At 43.6% G+C, this 15,394-nt stretch overlaps 1 protein-coding gene across 2 annotated transcripts in view; it reads left to right on the forward strand.

Annotated features, from left to right (window-relative positions):
- The window catches only part of PARP8 (poly(ADP-ribose) polymerase family member 8), a 670,996-nt gene that overhangs the window by 273,861 nt on the left and 381,741 nt on the right, over positions 1-15,394 (forward strand). For both annotated transcript variants that reach the window (XM_086960612.1, XM_086960613.1), the window contains one exon: positions 9,666-9,736. In XM_086960612.1, coding sequence (XP_086816738.1) covers positions 9,666-9,736 — 71 coding nt within the window. The remainder of the gene's footprint in view (positions 1-9,665; positions 9,737-15,394) is intronic.

The raw sequence follows: 15,394 nt of genomic DNA on the forward strand, positions 1-15,394 counted from the left end.
TGTAGAATGAAAACAGCAAGGGGCCTAAATGGGGCCTACCTACTTCAGTCGACTTAAGAACTAAATGTACCTCAACTTCTAATGATAAAACAACAAAGGGCCTAAATGAGGCCTACCTATTTTAGTCAACTTAAGAACTAAATGTACCTCAACTTCTAATGATAACTCATGAAATCTATTGGTGTAGGGCCAAGTGTGTGGAATAAAAATAACAATGGGCCTAAATGAGGCCTACCAACTTTGGTCAACTTAAGAATTTGGTGAAATTTGACCAATAAACATGACAAACGGTTCTCAAGGTCTGGGCAAACATTAATAATAAATGTAGGACATAACCTGACTAAAAGAGACAACTTCCAGGATAACTTAAAGTTTAGGGTAACCACCCTTAGAACTAATCCCACTGTTCTAATTAAGAGTTGATGAATCAAAGTGAAAGTGTAATAACAGGAAAATAAGGATAACCCCATTCCTACAAAATAGCTGGTGTAGCACTATGCATATCAAGCAATAAATCAAAGAAAATTATCTAAATGTGCTGTATATATAATCTAACTCAGGAAACAGTTTGTATCTAATCCTTCTGTATCGATCTGTGGAACACATGTGTGCACCACCATGTAAAAGATTACATTTCTTTCATTGGAAAAAACTGTTTTGCAGAAAACAGGAAAACTATAATAGGTGAAAGATAAACAAGTGTAGAATAGCATAGCATACTAAAGGCAAAATATATATGAGCACTGCATAAACATAACAGAACTATGATATAATGTCCATCTGAAAAAAAAACAGGGGAAAAATGCAATGCTCAATTATAACCAAATAATCATAGCACATGACTCGTGCAAAATTTAATTTAGGGTTCAAGGCAGTCAATTGTGGATTCATCAGTGTAGGTCACCACCCTTCATCTTCATCTGTATCCGGTGCCAAGGAAGCACTTCCTCCGATCTGGTCATGAGTCACCAGGTTCCGTCGTTCATCCGCCACCAATCCGGTCTGGTCTGGTTCCATCTTCCAAAAACAACAAACTAACATAAAAAAATGAAAACAAAAAAGTAAAATAACAAAGGGAGTGGGAGAGGTGGGTGGGCCGACGCACACACAAAACACCACAACCCAACAACCTGAAACGAAAAAACAAGTATCATCAATCTAGCAAAAATAAATTTTCCATTTAAAAAACACCCCAAGTGCTTTTTATTGTCGAAAGAAACCTCCTAATTAATAAAAAACATTATTCTGAATTCAAGGAATGATTTAAATCATATTCTTTTAAATTTGTTTGGGCAAAATCTAATTTTGCCATACACAGCCAGAAGGGCTGGGGCCTTAGCTACTCTCATCTCATCCGAGAAACAGCCCCTCCCTTCAGAAAGATGTTCGCGCTCAGAGTTTTGAATCCGATCCAAAAAATAAGCAGGAGCCGAGCTACAGTGCGATGTAATTTTGAAACACTGCCAAGTGCTGATCTCATTGCAGGAGCAAGGCTGTTGCCAACCATTCTGTCCAAGCATCTCTAATCTCTAGTCAGGGAAGCTCACTTAGGCCTACTGTATTTATCTAACTCCAAGGGCCAAGCGTCTGCCAATTATTCTGCATGTGCAAGGATCCCTTGTCTGAAGGCAATGAAGCTGTCTGCGCCGACAGCAAGGAAGAGCGACTTGACCCCCCCCTTACATAAACATTTCTCCATGGAAAGAAATTGGAATATAGCCAAGAATAACAAGCTGGCTCTCGCTGCTCTCAGAAGTTACACACTGGGCCTCCCCCCTTACAAAGCTCCGAGCTGAGAACTGGTGCCTGGCCCATATCAGTCAAGGTCATTTCAAATTCTTTGTAACTCAAAACACATCTGTTCCCAGGCCAGAGAGCTAACCATTATTCTCTAACTAACCGAAGCAAAATTAAAACGTGATGAAAAGCATCCTAAAAACCAATAATTAATAAGGACATATTTTTTGCAACTAAGTCACAGGCTAGCATTTTAAAATAAATCTATCATAAAAACAGCTACTGCTGAAAGGGAAAAATATTAGAACAACATTGCATTTAATTTTCCATATTGAAAATAACATGAGAAGTAAAACAAGGGGTAACATGTAATTTTGCATTGCAGCATAATTTGGTGTGCAAGCTATTCTATTCAACCTATCAAAAAGGGCCAGATTCAACATCATTTATCTTTCAAATGGCAATTTTTTCAAACTGAGTGGGCTAACTTTCACACGCTATTCTAAGGGGCAGCTTGCATTGGGTAAAAATAATCATATATATTTTCTACAACACACATTTTTTAAAAGCACACGTTTGCATTTCACTAATTAAAAGCACATTCTATGATGGGTCTGTTTTTATATTTTCGTTCTTCACAACCGCTAACGCACTAATTCTAAAACACTGGTTCGTGTGCCATCCACAGCTGAAAACCCTTATCTCAATCCGACTGGTTGATTTATAATTTTACGACCTCTAAGACAGACACATTAAATCATGTGTTCCAAGGCAAACCCACACAAATTTGTGGACGCATTTCAAATAAAATGTTAAATGAACACAGCTTTTCTCTCTGCGCAAGATGTTACCATTCCGTCAGCAAGCTGACAAAGCACATAGGCAGAACCCAGCAACCAATGAAAATCAAATCAAACCATCATTCATCTAAACAATCACCGACTTTTAGCGTCAGCTCACATAACCATGCATGTTAAACAGCATGTTAAAATAAATACTGCCGTCACAATTCAAGATATTAACCCTTTGGCAGCTCAAACACAGTCATTCCCCAATGTCTGCAGTACATGGGAAATTCAAGAACTTATCACTCCACGTTTTCAAATAACACGCGCGCACATCTACAAAATATTTTCCCCAAGCATTTGAAAGAGATCCAGCTCTCTCCTGCCTAACGCAACAATAACATGCACTGTACAAGCCATATCCACATGGCGCTATTCACAAGCCATATTCACAAGAAAGTCAACAAGTTCAAAAAATGACACGCTCTTCACAAGGAATATATTCAAGGCGCAATTCACAATGAATACAGCAAGTCAAAATGAGAACATGCTCCTCACAAGCCATAATTACATGGCGCTATTTACAAGGAACTCCACAAGTCATATTACATTGAAAACATTTCGCATTGCACAGCATAAGCAAACGCAGCAAGCAATTTAATGGGCAATTTAAAAGCATTTTTCACACACATTTGTACAATTGGATCATCACAAAGATGTAATTGGCTCCCTCATGTAATGTCACCCTTCAAGCCTGACAGTTCAAACACCAAGATGAAAAGCAATTCTTCCACCCTGCATAAGTCAAATGCCATGATGTACTGCAATCTTCTTACACTGCAACTGTTCAAGCCCATAGGCCAATTTTCGTGCCAAGTGCAAACCATCAAGATAAAAACAAATACAGCGCACACAGGCTTCGTAAACTGTTCGTCGACCGGGTTCTAGACCAGATGGGATCAGCTCCTGAGAGCCCCTCCAAACCAGCCGGAACGTAACCACCTCCCTCCTCAGGACCCATCTATCCAGGCACCTGGGTACCTACCTGAGGATGGGGAATTCGCAATATACAAGCTCATATCACCAGAAACACCACTAAATCTATAGGGATACTAAGAATACTTACTGATTACTAAGGACATCCATGCCCTACACCACACTCATACCTCATAGTCTCGTGACCACATGGGTCCAGACTAATCTACCCTGGGGCAGTTCTGATTATCTACCATTATACACTGATTACCCTCAGTGCTCACTCGACACGCAATCTGGCGTGCCATACACACTGCTCACCCTCAGTGCTCACTCGACACGCAATCCGGCGTGTCTACACACTAGGCTGCAGCCCTAGTGCTCTCTCTCTTTATCTGGCCCACAATCCGGCGGACCTACACACCGTATCCCCCCGGTGCTCACTCACTTACAACATGATCCACAATCCGGCGGATCTACACACTGACTACCCTCAGTGCTCACTCAAGCCGCAATCTTGCGGGTATACACACTGACCACAATCAGTGCTCTCACTAACGCCACTTACCAATGACGACCACTTTCCTTTGAATACCTTCAGCTCTCTGTCTCTATATTGGGAAGTCTCTCTCACTATTCACTAAGGGTTCGCTACTACAATAATAGGAGTTAGAACGGCTTTCCAAATCGAAATAAGTACCTTCTGCTCTTGACATCAAATGTTCCCTCTCTCCCTCATTGTTCAGTCACCTCTTACCTGACCGAGATTCACATCCGTTCATGCAAACAATGTCTGACTAGAAGACCAGGTTACCCTGATTGAACAAGAATACAAGGCACATGTCGGTTCACTAAGAACTGGGGTATCTTTATTACAACAACAATACACAAATCTGCGGGGTCTCTACAACTAACAGGAACTTTAACACAGCGCTGAAAGAAAAGGATTAGACATACAGTATGAGGACAAGGTTATCTGCGGGGTCTCTTGATTAACAGGAACTTTAACACACCGCTGAAAGAAAAGGATTAGACATACAGTATAAGGACAAGGTTAATATTTATAAAGTAAGGAACGAGGTCACCTTGGGATTATGAAGTCTTGCTCTAGCTGTCATCTGGGCTCCTCTCTCATCTGTGCCTTAGCTCGTCTTAGATTCTCTCCTGCACTCTTGGACACACATCTGCGCTGATCACTTTGCACTGGATTTCTCTCCCCCACGGACTCTCTCCACCTTCCAACTTCAATCTAATGGTTTCTGCCGCACTGACAACCGTTCGTTCCACTAGCTTTTTCACTCTGTTTAAATGTCTCTGTGCCAATGTCCAATTAACTCCAGCTGCTCCCACAGATTAATCCACGATATAACTTCAGTCTCTTCTAAAAGGCATTACTTCAGACTCCAGCTATTCACAACTCCTCCTGATAAGTAACTGCTTCTGACTGCTTCCTTCAGTTCCAGCTCACTGACTGTCTGTTTGTCTTCTCTCTGTTCCAAGCATCTTCTGTCTCTTCTCCTCCTGCAACTCCACTCCTCCAACTCTACCAACACTCTCCGCTCCTCCAATTCAACTCAACTAACTGACTCCGCCTCTACACTTCACTATTATGGAATGCTGTTTCCTCATGGAAAGTTCCAGCCATCAGCCTCCTCCCACCAGGTCCATGCACCAGGCTCCTTGCTCCAGACGCTCCCACAGTGATCAACTGCTTGTTTCGTCTAGAGACCTGAGCCCAGGGACACTTCTTGATTAGATTCAGCTCTGGCCGGTTCTCTCCGGTTCGCTTAGGGCGAACCACAGCTCAAAACCAAAATATTACCTTTTCCCTTAAAGCATCTCATCTCTGCAGGGATAGAAAGCAAAATGGAGTCTCTCTAGTTCTGGGCCTTGTAGGCCTGAGAAGGATGAAATAACCCTTAGCTCTGTCAGAGTACCTACATAAACCATACCAATGTGTAATATAAAGTCAGGACCACAGGATCCAACCTCTACTATAGGCAAAATAATGAAAGGCAAAGCCAATAGGCAATAGATTGATTAGAGTAAGGGATCTATCATCATATAAAGCAGCTATCCTCTTCTAGGTCTGGAAGAAAGGACTTAAAAGGGAAGAATACAGCCTATAGGTGTGAGCAAGCTTAAAGTCTCTATCACTCCGAAATAGAGCCAAAAAGCCTGTCAAGACAGGGGCTCATGTAGATGTTGAAGAGGGTAGGGCTGAGTGATGAGCCCTGGGGTACGCCGCAGATGATCTTGGAGGCCTTGGAGTGGAAGGGTGGGAGGCGGACTCTCTGGGTTCTGTCGGAGAAGAACAATGTGATCCAGTCCAGTGCCTTTCCTTGGATCCTAGTGTTGTAGAGGCAGGTTATTAGGGTACGGTGGCAGACGGTGTCAAAGGCTGCGGAGAGGTCGAGGAGGATGAGGGCGGCTGTCTCTCCGTTGTCCATCAGGGTCCTGATGTCATTGGTGGCTGCGATGAGGGCGGTGCGGTCTCAGTGCTGTGGTTGGCTCGGAATCCGGACTGGGATGGGTCGAGCGAGTTGTTTTCTTTGAGGAATGCTGTCAGCTGTTTGTTGACGGTCTTCTCGATGACTTTAAACGGGAAGGGGAGAGAGAGATGGGGCGGAAGTTCTTGAGGTCTTTTGGGTCCGCAGTTGGTTTCTTCAGTAGGGCGTTGATTTCTGCATGTTTCCAGCTTTTAGGGAATGTGGCTGACGTGAGGGAGTTGTTAATGACGTTCCGGAGATGGGGTGCGATGATGGTGTCGGCTTTGTTGAAGATATGATGAGGGCACGGGTCGGAGGGGAAGCCGGAGTGGATTCTGTTCATGACGCGTGTGGTGTCTTCGGTGCTGATGGGGGTCCATGCGTTGAGGCTGGAGGTGGGGGTCGTTGGATTGGTGGTTGGGGGCGGGGTCTGGGGTCTGAAGCTGTTGTGTATGTCTGTGATCTTGCGGTGGAAGAATGTGGCGAGGGAGTTGCAGAGGTCTTGTGACGGTGAGATGTCGTTGTTGCTGGTGCTGGGATAGGAGAGCTCTTTGACGATGCCGAAGAGTTCCTTGCTGTTGTGGGCGTTGTTGTTCAACCGCTCTTTGAATGATATCCTTTTGGTGATGCGGATCATCTTGTGGTATTCGCGGGTGGCGCTCTTGAGGGCTGTCATGTTTTCTTGAGTCCACTTGTGGCGCCAGGCTTTTTCAAGGGTTCTGCACGATTTCTTTGCAATTTTGAGGGCGTCTGTAAACCATGCGGTTTTTCTGTTGCTAGTCTTGCCTGGGGGGGTTTCTTCAGAGGGGCGAGGTCGTCGGCGCAGTTGGTGATCCACTGTACGAGTTAATGTACCAGTGTAACCTAACGTGGTTGGAGGTGAGACGAAGATCCATGGGCAGTAGGTTACATTGGGCAGCACCAAATGGGTGAATGACGACTGCCCGTTCTGACTTTTTTAAAGCGTTTAGCTTTGGCTATTGCTAAATTTAATGATCTAAGTTTTGTGCATGTTTATAGAATTCCACCTTTGTAAAATTGCATGGCCAGTGTTGTTTAGCGCATTTAACGCATGTCGAAATCCTGGCTGCCTGACCTCATCAAAAAGAGTGTCTGTCAGGCAGATGACAGACACTTTGTTGTCTGGAAAAAGTTGGGGGTGAGGCCCTCAGCCCATGTGGACGGGCTGTGGCTGGTCAGTACATGAAAATAGTTTAATTTAAACTACCTGCTCTCTAAGGAAAATTACCAGTTTTGTCACAGTGTTCTGTGCTCTGCGAAGACTGTAGAGAGAGGAGACGTGAAGGAAAAACATTATTGGAAGGGGTAATGAGAAGGAGCAAGATGAACAGAACAACAAAACAGCATCCTTATTATTAAAATGGTTTGTCTACAAAAAGTGACACAATTACACTACTTTAATAAACACTCTTCCCAAATACTATTAAAAATCGTTTCAAATGCAACATTAATAATTAATTATACATCTTAAAAACTATTAGTATTCAAAAATAACTTGGCACCCAAAATTGCACATTTAGAAAAAGCTTCAACACTTCCAATTGAAACATCTTTTTATTTTGATTAACTGTAGGTAGGATGTTCTTCTAAATATGCCTGCTAATAGCACTCTACATGAGTAATTCTGTTTCATGGCACTTAGGGGCACAGGCATCAACCTATTTAGGAAGTGCAAACGGTGCGAATCGGTAAATTCGGCCGTTTGCACTTCCTAAATATGTGTTTGGGATGCATCAAGCATTTTTGAGTAATTCGGTATTTTTACCGAATTCCAAAAATGCGATTGCTTTTAAGGAATTGCAAATTTGCGATTCCTTAAAAGCTATGCATCATTTAAAAAATAAATTGCGATTATTCAAATTGGAAGTGCAAATTACCACGAGGTTCAACCTCGTGGTAATTTGCGAAATTGTTTAAAAATGCTTAAAAATGCATTTTTTAAACTGTCCAGTTACTAACACACATGTCCTTAGGACATGTGTGTGTGAAACATGCACTTTCAAATGCATTTCAGGGGTGCAGGGGGGGGTCCTTTGGACCCCCCCCCTGCACCCATGAAATTTTCTAAGTGCCACTCGCAATTTGCTACTGCCTTCCAATTGACTACATTGATTCCTATGGGCCTCTAGGCCCATAGGAATCAATGTAATGCCATTCCTTAATTGCACTTCGCAATTTCCGAAAATTAAGAAATCCTAAAAACTTTTAGGATTTCTTGATGCATAGCATTTTGCATTTCCTAAATAGCGATTCCTTAATTTTCGCTATTTAAGAAATGCAAAATTCTAGATTGATGCATGTGGGGGTATGATCCATTTCGGATTTATTTTGTGCTGTCGCTGGGTACTCTTGAGCTTAGCATATTGTTCATCCAACTTTGAAATGCTTTGTTACGAATCGACCTATTTCCAAACACTCCCTTTTGTCTTCTTACAATAGAGATCTATTTTATCCCACTTAGTTATCTATCTACATTACTACTAAATGGTGGTGTACTTTAGTGTAACTTTAAGAACTAGTCTTCGCCCAAGGTTTGTGGGCCGTAGGTGAAGTGTAATTTTATTTCTTTTTGGTTATAATGCGCTGCCTGATGCATTGGAACTTTGTTTAACAATATTCAATTGAATTTTGCATTATTTATGTTGAAAAAAAAATCCAAAAAATAATTAAATTGACACAATAAAAATACGGGGTGCAATTTCTGTCATCCTTATCAAGATTCATTGAGTACACATTGTCGAAGTACACAAAAACACCAATGATTACTAAATCTGAAGTAACGCTGGTCTCAATCCATTAAAAACACGCATATCAAGACACAGGCTTCATATTAAAAAATGTTGATTCCCCGAAAGTGCATATAATGTGTAAAGTGCTATCAAAATGACTGCATCTCAGACCACAGCCACAATTCACTATTGCATACTTTCGAGCCATAATTGAAGATAAACCCAGGCCTTAGGCCCTGTCTTTCTGAATATATACTGGGCCTCAAGTACTATCTAGTCCATGATTGCGAACATAATTTGTCGTAGGTGGTATAATAAGTTTAAATGAAGGGTTAATTTCTTGCGCTGGCTTGTTTTCTGTCGTTGAGCAGGGTACGTTATAGTAACCCATCAGAAGCATGCTTTACTTGGCATATATTAAGTGCTATGAAAATATGTGGTCTAATAACATTTAGGCGGATAATCCGTAATACAAGATAAAATAACATTGTGATTAATTAAATATGGCTTTATTCGGAGAACAAAGTCAATTTGATAAATAAGTTGTCCTATATTAATGCAAATGCTTCTACTAGTAATAACATTTCCAAATACTTTCCATGCAGTACACATCGAATTCCGAATTATCTATTTATCTAATTAGGTTTTGCTCATTCTGTCAAACGCTGCAGCATAAAAGGCTGTGCTAGCCCTTCCAGAACTCAGTCCAGTGGCTTTAATTCTAGGAGCATGAACATACCGAGAATGCCTCATTTTAGAATCACGCTGTCCTGAGGTTATAGTGGCATTGTGTGCAGCACTTTACAACCGCCTCAATTAAATGATTAAATTATTCACACATCTGAATACACTGTAGTACTGAAAGTATCTTTCTTATTCTACATTAAGGGCTGATCAGCATTTTAACATGTAACATTCCTTTCTTTTAGAACTGAGAAAAAGCAGTGATGTGGCCAATTCGTCGTCTATAAAATCCAAACTTCAAAGGGAAAATGGAGAGGTGAGCTATTCCTATACGTTTTGTACCGCATTAGTTCTAATAACATTGACCTTGTCCGAAGTATTATCTAAAATCCTGTTTTGATTCTGCAGATTCTTAGCCGCTTTCAGACATTGAGTGTATAAAGGCATAAATATATTGAGAGAAAGTGAAAGCAGAGTAGGGTTTTTATGTGGGTCATTCAAGAAAGGACATTGACTCTAAATGCACCTGCTGTGTCCTTTCAGGTCCCTAACTAATTAGGTTGTATCGCAATCTAACATCTGTTGGGCTGTTTGTCAAATTAAGAGCCAGGAGTTCTACACCAGCCAAATTTAGCAGCTCAGCACAGACCGGCCAAACGTGATCTTCAAATGTGACATCCTTGTCCGGAATGATGGTTATAGACTCGTTGACGCAAAAGTGTCAAAGGAACTCGTGGCTCTTTCAGCTTCGCCATGACGACCCCCTCGGCTACAAGTAACATTTAAAATGATAGTATTTACTTCATACTTTTAGAAGTTGAGAGTAAATTGCTTTTTTAAGGAGTAGAAAGTAATTTTCGGTTCTGCTCGGAGTATTTTTAAATGGCAAAAATTATAACGGTTCCTCTTCAGATGCTTCTATAGCCTGAATAACCATACAGTGTTAAAATTAGTTTAAACGAAAGTGGTCATTATTGTATGAATTAGGCTTGCCTATGTAAATAGTAAACAAATTAATATGTAGTCAAATGCACATTCTCTTGGATGTGCTTTTAATGCTTGGGTAAAAAATAACTAGTCATTCACTTGAACCCACTCTGCAGGTAGTAAAAAGGGAGGGGGATATGTACAATGCAGTGCGGAGCGCGTCGTTAGCCTCCTGGGCTTAACGACGCGCTCTGCCACTTTGTAAAGGCAAGGCTGCACCATATTTACAAGAACTTTAGCACCAACGCAGGCACCCTTGCACTAGAGAAACAATCCCATTACACAAGGCAGCACACATGGAAATTGCAAAAACGAGGAGAAATAATGCATTTCTCCACGTTTCACCATTTTAAGACCAGGGTTTTCCTGGTCTCCATTTTGGCGCTGTCTACTATGTACCCCACCCTTGTAAATAGGGAATAGCGTCAAATACGATAGGTGTTGCAGTGGAACGCCCACCGCAACACCCACTGCATGCCCCTTTCACGCTAAACATAGCGTGAAAGGGTGCCTTAAGTACAAGGCAACGTTAAGCCACGTTAAGTGGCTTAACACTGCCTCGTGCATAAGTCAAGGCCCCTATCGCCACAGGAATGTCACAAAAAAGTGACGTTCCCGTGGCGATAGGGGCTTGCACATATACCCCTAAATTATTACCATTATTGGCCTACTGGCCCAAGACAACCTTTGGGAAATTTGCCAAGTTTTTTTTTACTTAACTCAGTGTATTATCCACAGAATGAATTAAAGATTACCACATTTCAAGTCACAAGCCCAAATACACCTAGAATATGGTCAGGTTAAACAAATCCTATTGCAGCCAGCAATATTTGTTGCAACTTGTCATCATCTTAAAAACAAAGCCACAGCACTTTCTTTACAATATTATATTTGGAAGTAAATAAGGTTAAACGATATAGTTGACCCAACTCCTGAAATGTCTATTTAGGACATGCATTACGGTTTTTAATCTGAGGCCCATGAACCCACATCTCCCCCAACCATCAATTTCCATCGCTAATCATAAACATTTTAGGCTAAATAATTCAATAAACATATTCCCTCTATGAGAACAAGAGTTTCATGAGGTAGCATTAATACGTACTGGAATTCTGCTGTGTTGCTTTCTCAGTGTAAATGATGTGTGATTTAATAAAATTAATAAAGATATGTTAAAAATCATAAACATTTAAAAAACATTTCACTTAGCTGATTGCTACTTTTGGACAAAGCATGTTTGGATAAAATTAGTCAATATTCACATCAAAAATCGTTTCGACCTGAACTAACAATCAACTTCTAACAACAATTGTGTTTTGGATATGATTTTGTAAACATTATAAGCACCTATAAACTTAGAGAACCAATGATCTAAGTGGTCAGTGATCTATGTATTAATACACATCTAGAACTTCCCAAGAAGCCTTTCCAGGCTACACATTTTCAAATCCGGGGCTTGAAATGGGCCGGCCCTTACTTACATGTACCCGCATTCCTTGTATTGGAAACGGAGCATCTTGCACCTTCAGTAGAGCTCAATTACTTCCGCAAGCAAAGTGCAACTTTCCAGTAGACGGCATGAACTCTTGCAAAATGTGCAACTGGTCTTCTCTAGGTCTCAGCTAGACAGCTCTTGCGTTGTCTCTTCAAGACATGCTGTATCTACTTTTCTGATAGATGCATCTGCCTTGTGGATTCCTCACCTTGTGAATATCCCCTTGCGCCAGCAACGTTCGGAAAATTCTTTGTAGCACGCCGGCGTGGTCAACGTCATATGAGCACGGCATTGCGCGCGACTCCGTCTGACGTCACCGACTCCTCATAAGGCCCACGTCGGCGTGATGACGTCAGTTCCCTTTTTTCCGCGTCGTCGACGCTAGCGGTTTCTGGGATCTTCTGCGATACTTTGAGTATCTTGTTACTATTTTGTGTAACTGTTTCTCTTTTGAGATTTTCTTCTTCGTCGAGGATGTCGTCGAGGAAGACGGGGTTCAAGCAGTGTGGTTCCTGTGCCCGAATGATGTCGAACACTGATCCGAATGCCGATTGTCTGTGGTGTCTTGGGTCGGACCATGATGTTAAGAACTGTCGTTCCTGCTTCAAGATGAACCCCAAAGCCTTACGAGAGCGGGAGGCGAAGCTTCTTCTTGCGTAGGTGAAAGAAAGAGAAGCTGGAAGGTCTTCGAGGTCGGTTTCCAGGCGCTCGAAGTCGAAACAGATGTCGCGGTCGAAGTCGAGGTCGAGGTCGGCTTCGAGATCGAGGTCCAGAGCGAGGTCGAGATCCAGAGAGAGGTCGAGGTCTGGGTCCAAGTCGGCTTCGGGTCATGCTTCGAGCTCCTCGAGGAAGAAGCACAAGAGGAGTAAGCATCGCTCTAAACATCACTCTGGCAAGGAGTCTTCGGATTCGAAGAAGAAGTCTCGTAAACATCATAAGGACTTCGTGTCTCCTTCTCCGGCGCAGTCTCGTGGAGGTTCTCCTGTTCAGGAGCAGGAACCGGATCTGGAGTCGCACCATTCTTCGGTGCATGATGAAGAAGAGGTTCCTCGAGCTCCGACTCCGGATGTGGAGCCTGAAAGTCAAGAGGGCCAGGGTGCACCTTTGACGGATCAGCCTCCTTCGGAGCAGCCGTTGGGTTCATACCCTCCCTTTCCTGGTCCAGGTCAGGACCCCTCGCAATTTCTAAATGCCATGTTTGGTGTTTATGCGAGGGCAATGTACCCCACTGGCGCACCGGTTGGTCCCATGGGTCCATTGTCTTTCAATTTAGGCGTACCTCAGGCTTACGCCCCGGCCCCCTTTATGCCGTTTATGCCGACGCCTTGTGCTCCTTGGCTCAGTACCGCGCCGCCGAGGTCATCGACTTTGCCGGCTCCGGATCAACCTTGTGATTCGGATCGTGGTGCTTCCTATCCTCCAGCTCCTCGCTCAACGTCGGCTCCGGCTCCGTCGGAGTCTTTGCCGGATCCATCGACTTCGGTCCGTATTTAATGGTCGAGGCGCAGGGCTCAGCGCCTCTTGGTGGAAAAGGAGTACATGGATTCCGAGGTTGAGGAAGGAGAGCTACAAGAACAGGGGGATTGTTTTGAGGACCTCCAAAGCGCTAGTGGCCTGGAACTTTCTCCTGAGTGGGGTTTGCCATCCGTTTCGGATACACCATCCAAGGACGTTGCTCCCTATCACGTCGTGATTAGGAAGGCTGCAGATTTCCTCAGTTTGACTTTGCCCACTGTTGAGTACAAGCCCAACATCCTCATGGAGGTTTTACATTCGCCTTCTTCTATAATAGAGCCTACTCTTCCATTCACTGACGCTTTGACTGAGCCTATAAAGGAGGTTTGGAAGAGGCCTTTGACTGCTCCTGCGGTTTCCAGGTCGGTGGCAAGGCGTTACAGGGTGGCTCCTGGTGATCCTGAATTTCTTTCTTCACATCCTTCTCCGGAGAGTCTGGTGGTGCAGGCCGCTTGCTCCAACAGGTCTGCAGGTTCATTCCCTCAGGTGCCGGCAGACAAGGACTCTAAAAAATTGGACCAGTCTGCGAAAAAGATTTTCTCCTCGGGTAGCATGGCTTTAAAATCTACTAATGCTACTTGCCTGTTGGGGAGATATGTTCATGCATTGATGAACTCTGTGAAACAGCTCTCATCTAAACTTCCAGAGGATGACAGGAAGAACTTTAATGAAGTGGTCTCCGATACTCAGGCTGCTTCCCGTATGGTAATACAGAGTGGCATGGACACGGTGGACTCTGTTGCCAGGATTATGGGCTCTACTGTTGCAACCAGAAGGGCCGCATGGCTTAAATCTTCTGATTTTTCAACTCATGTACTGTCTACCTTGTTGGACTTGCCATTTGATGGGACAGGCCTCTTTGGTAAGAAAGCGGATGTGGCCTTGGAGAGATTCAAGGACAGCCGGGCTACGGCGAGGTCTCTGGGCCTTCAGGCAAGGGGTTCTGCAACTAGGAAGTTTAGGGGATTTGGCAGATCCACTTTTCGTTCCTATAACCAAGGTCAGCAGCAGCAGCAGCAGCGACAGAACCCTCTGTATAAGACATACAGAGGAAAACAAAGGGGCCGTGCTCGTGGACGCCAAGCCTCCTCCTCCTCCTCTTCCTCTAATAATCAACCCCCTACCTCAACAGCAAAGCAGCCCTAGATCCGCCATTCTGGATCATGTGGGTCCGGTAGGGGGTCGGCTTACTCATTTTCTACGGGATTGGGTATCGGTTACATCAGATCTTTGGGTTCTCAATCTCGTAGAAAATGGGTATGCACTTCCTTTCCAGGAGTTCCCTCCCAATTACCTTCCTTGCCAGGGTTATTGTTCGGAGGACCACCTGCTTCGCCTGCAGGAAGAAGTCCTGGCTCTGTTCAGAAAAGGTGCGATAGAGGTGGTCCTGGAGCAGGAGAGGGGTCAGGGGTGCTACTCCCGATATTTCCTTATCCCCAAGAAGGAGGGCAGGTTACGACCAATCTTGGACCTCAGGATTTTGAATCTCTACCTCAAACAGGAGAAGTTCAAAATGCTCACGCTTGCGCAGGTTCTTCAAGCGCTGTTGGAAGAAGACTGAATGGTGTCAATCGACTTGCAGGATGCGTATTTTCACATCCCAATCCTGAAAACGCACAGGAAGTATCTCCGTTTTACGGGGGGATCGCAACACTACCAGTTTGCGGTCCTTCCGTTTGGACTTACTACTGCGCCTCGAGTTTTCACCAAGGTGATGGCGGTGGTGGCTGCTCATCTCAGGAGGTCGGGGATTCCTGTATTCCCCTATCTGGACGATTGGCTGATCAAAGCAGAGTCGCCCGAGAAGGTGCTTCATCACCTGCAAGAGACATCGCAGCTGTTGTACAGATTGGGTTTTTCGATAAACGTGCCCAAATCTCACCTGGTACCCTCCCAGCGCAACCTGTTCATAGGTGCGGTACTGGACACTACTGTATGTCGTGCATTCCCTCCGCCTCAAAGGATTCGCGACATTCA

The sequence above is a fragment of the Lissotriton vulgaris genome, chromosome 3_1 (assembly GCF_964263255.1).
Source record: "Lissotriton vulgaris chromosome 3_1, aLisVul1.2, whole genome shotgun sequence".
Classification (NCBI taxonomy): domain Eukaryota; kingdom Metazoa; phylum Chordata; class Amphibia; order Caudata; family Salamandridae; genus Lissotriton; species Lissotriton vulgaris.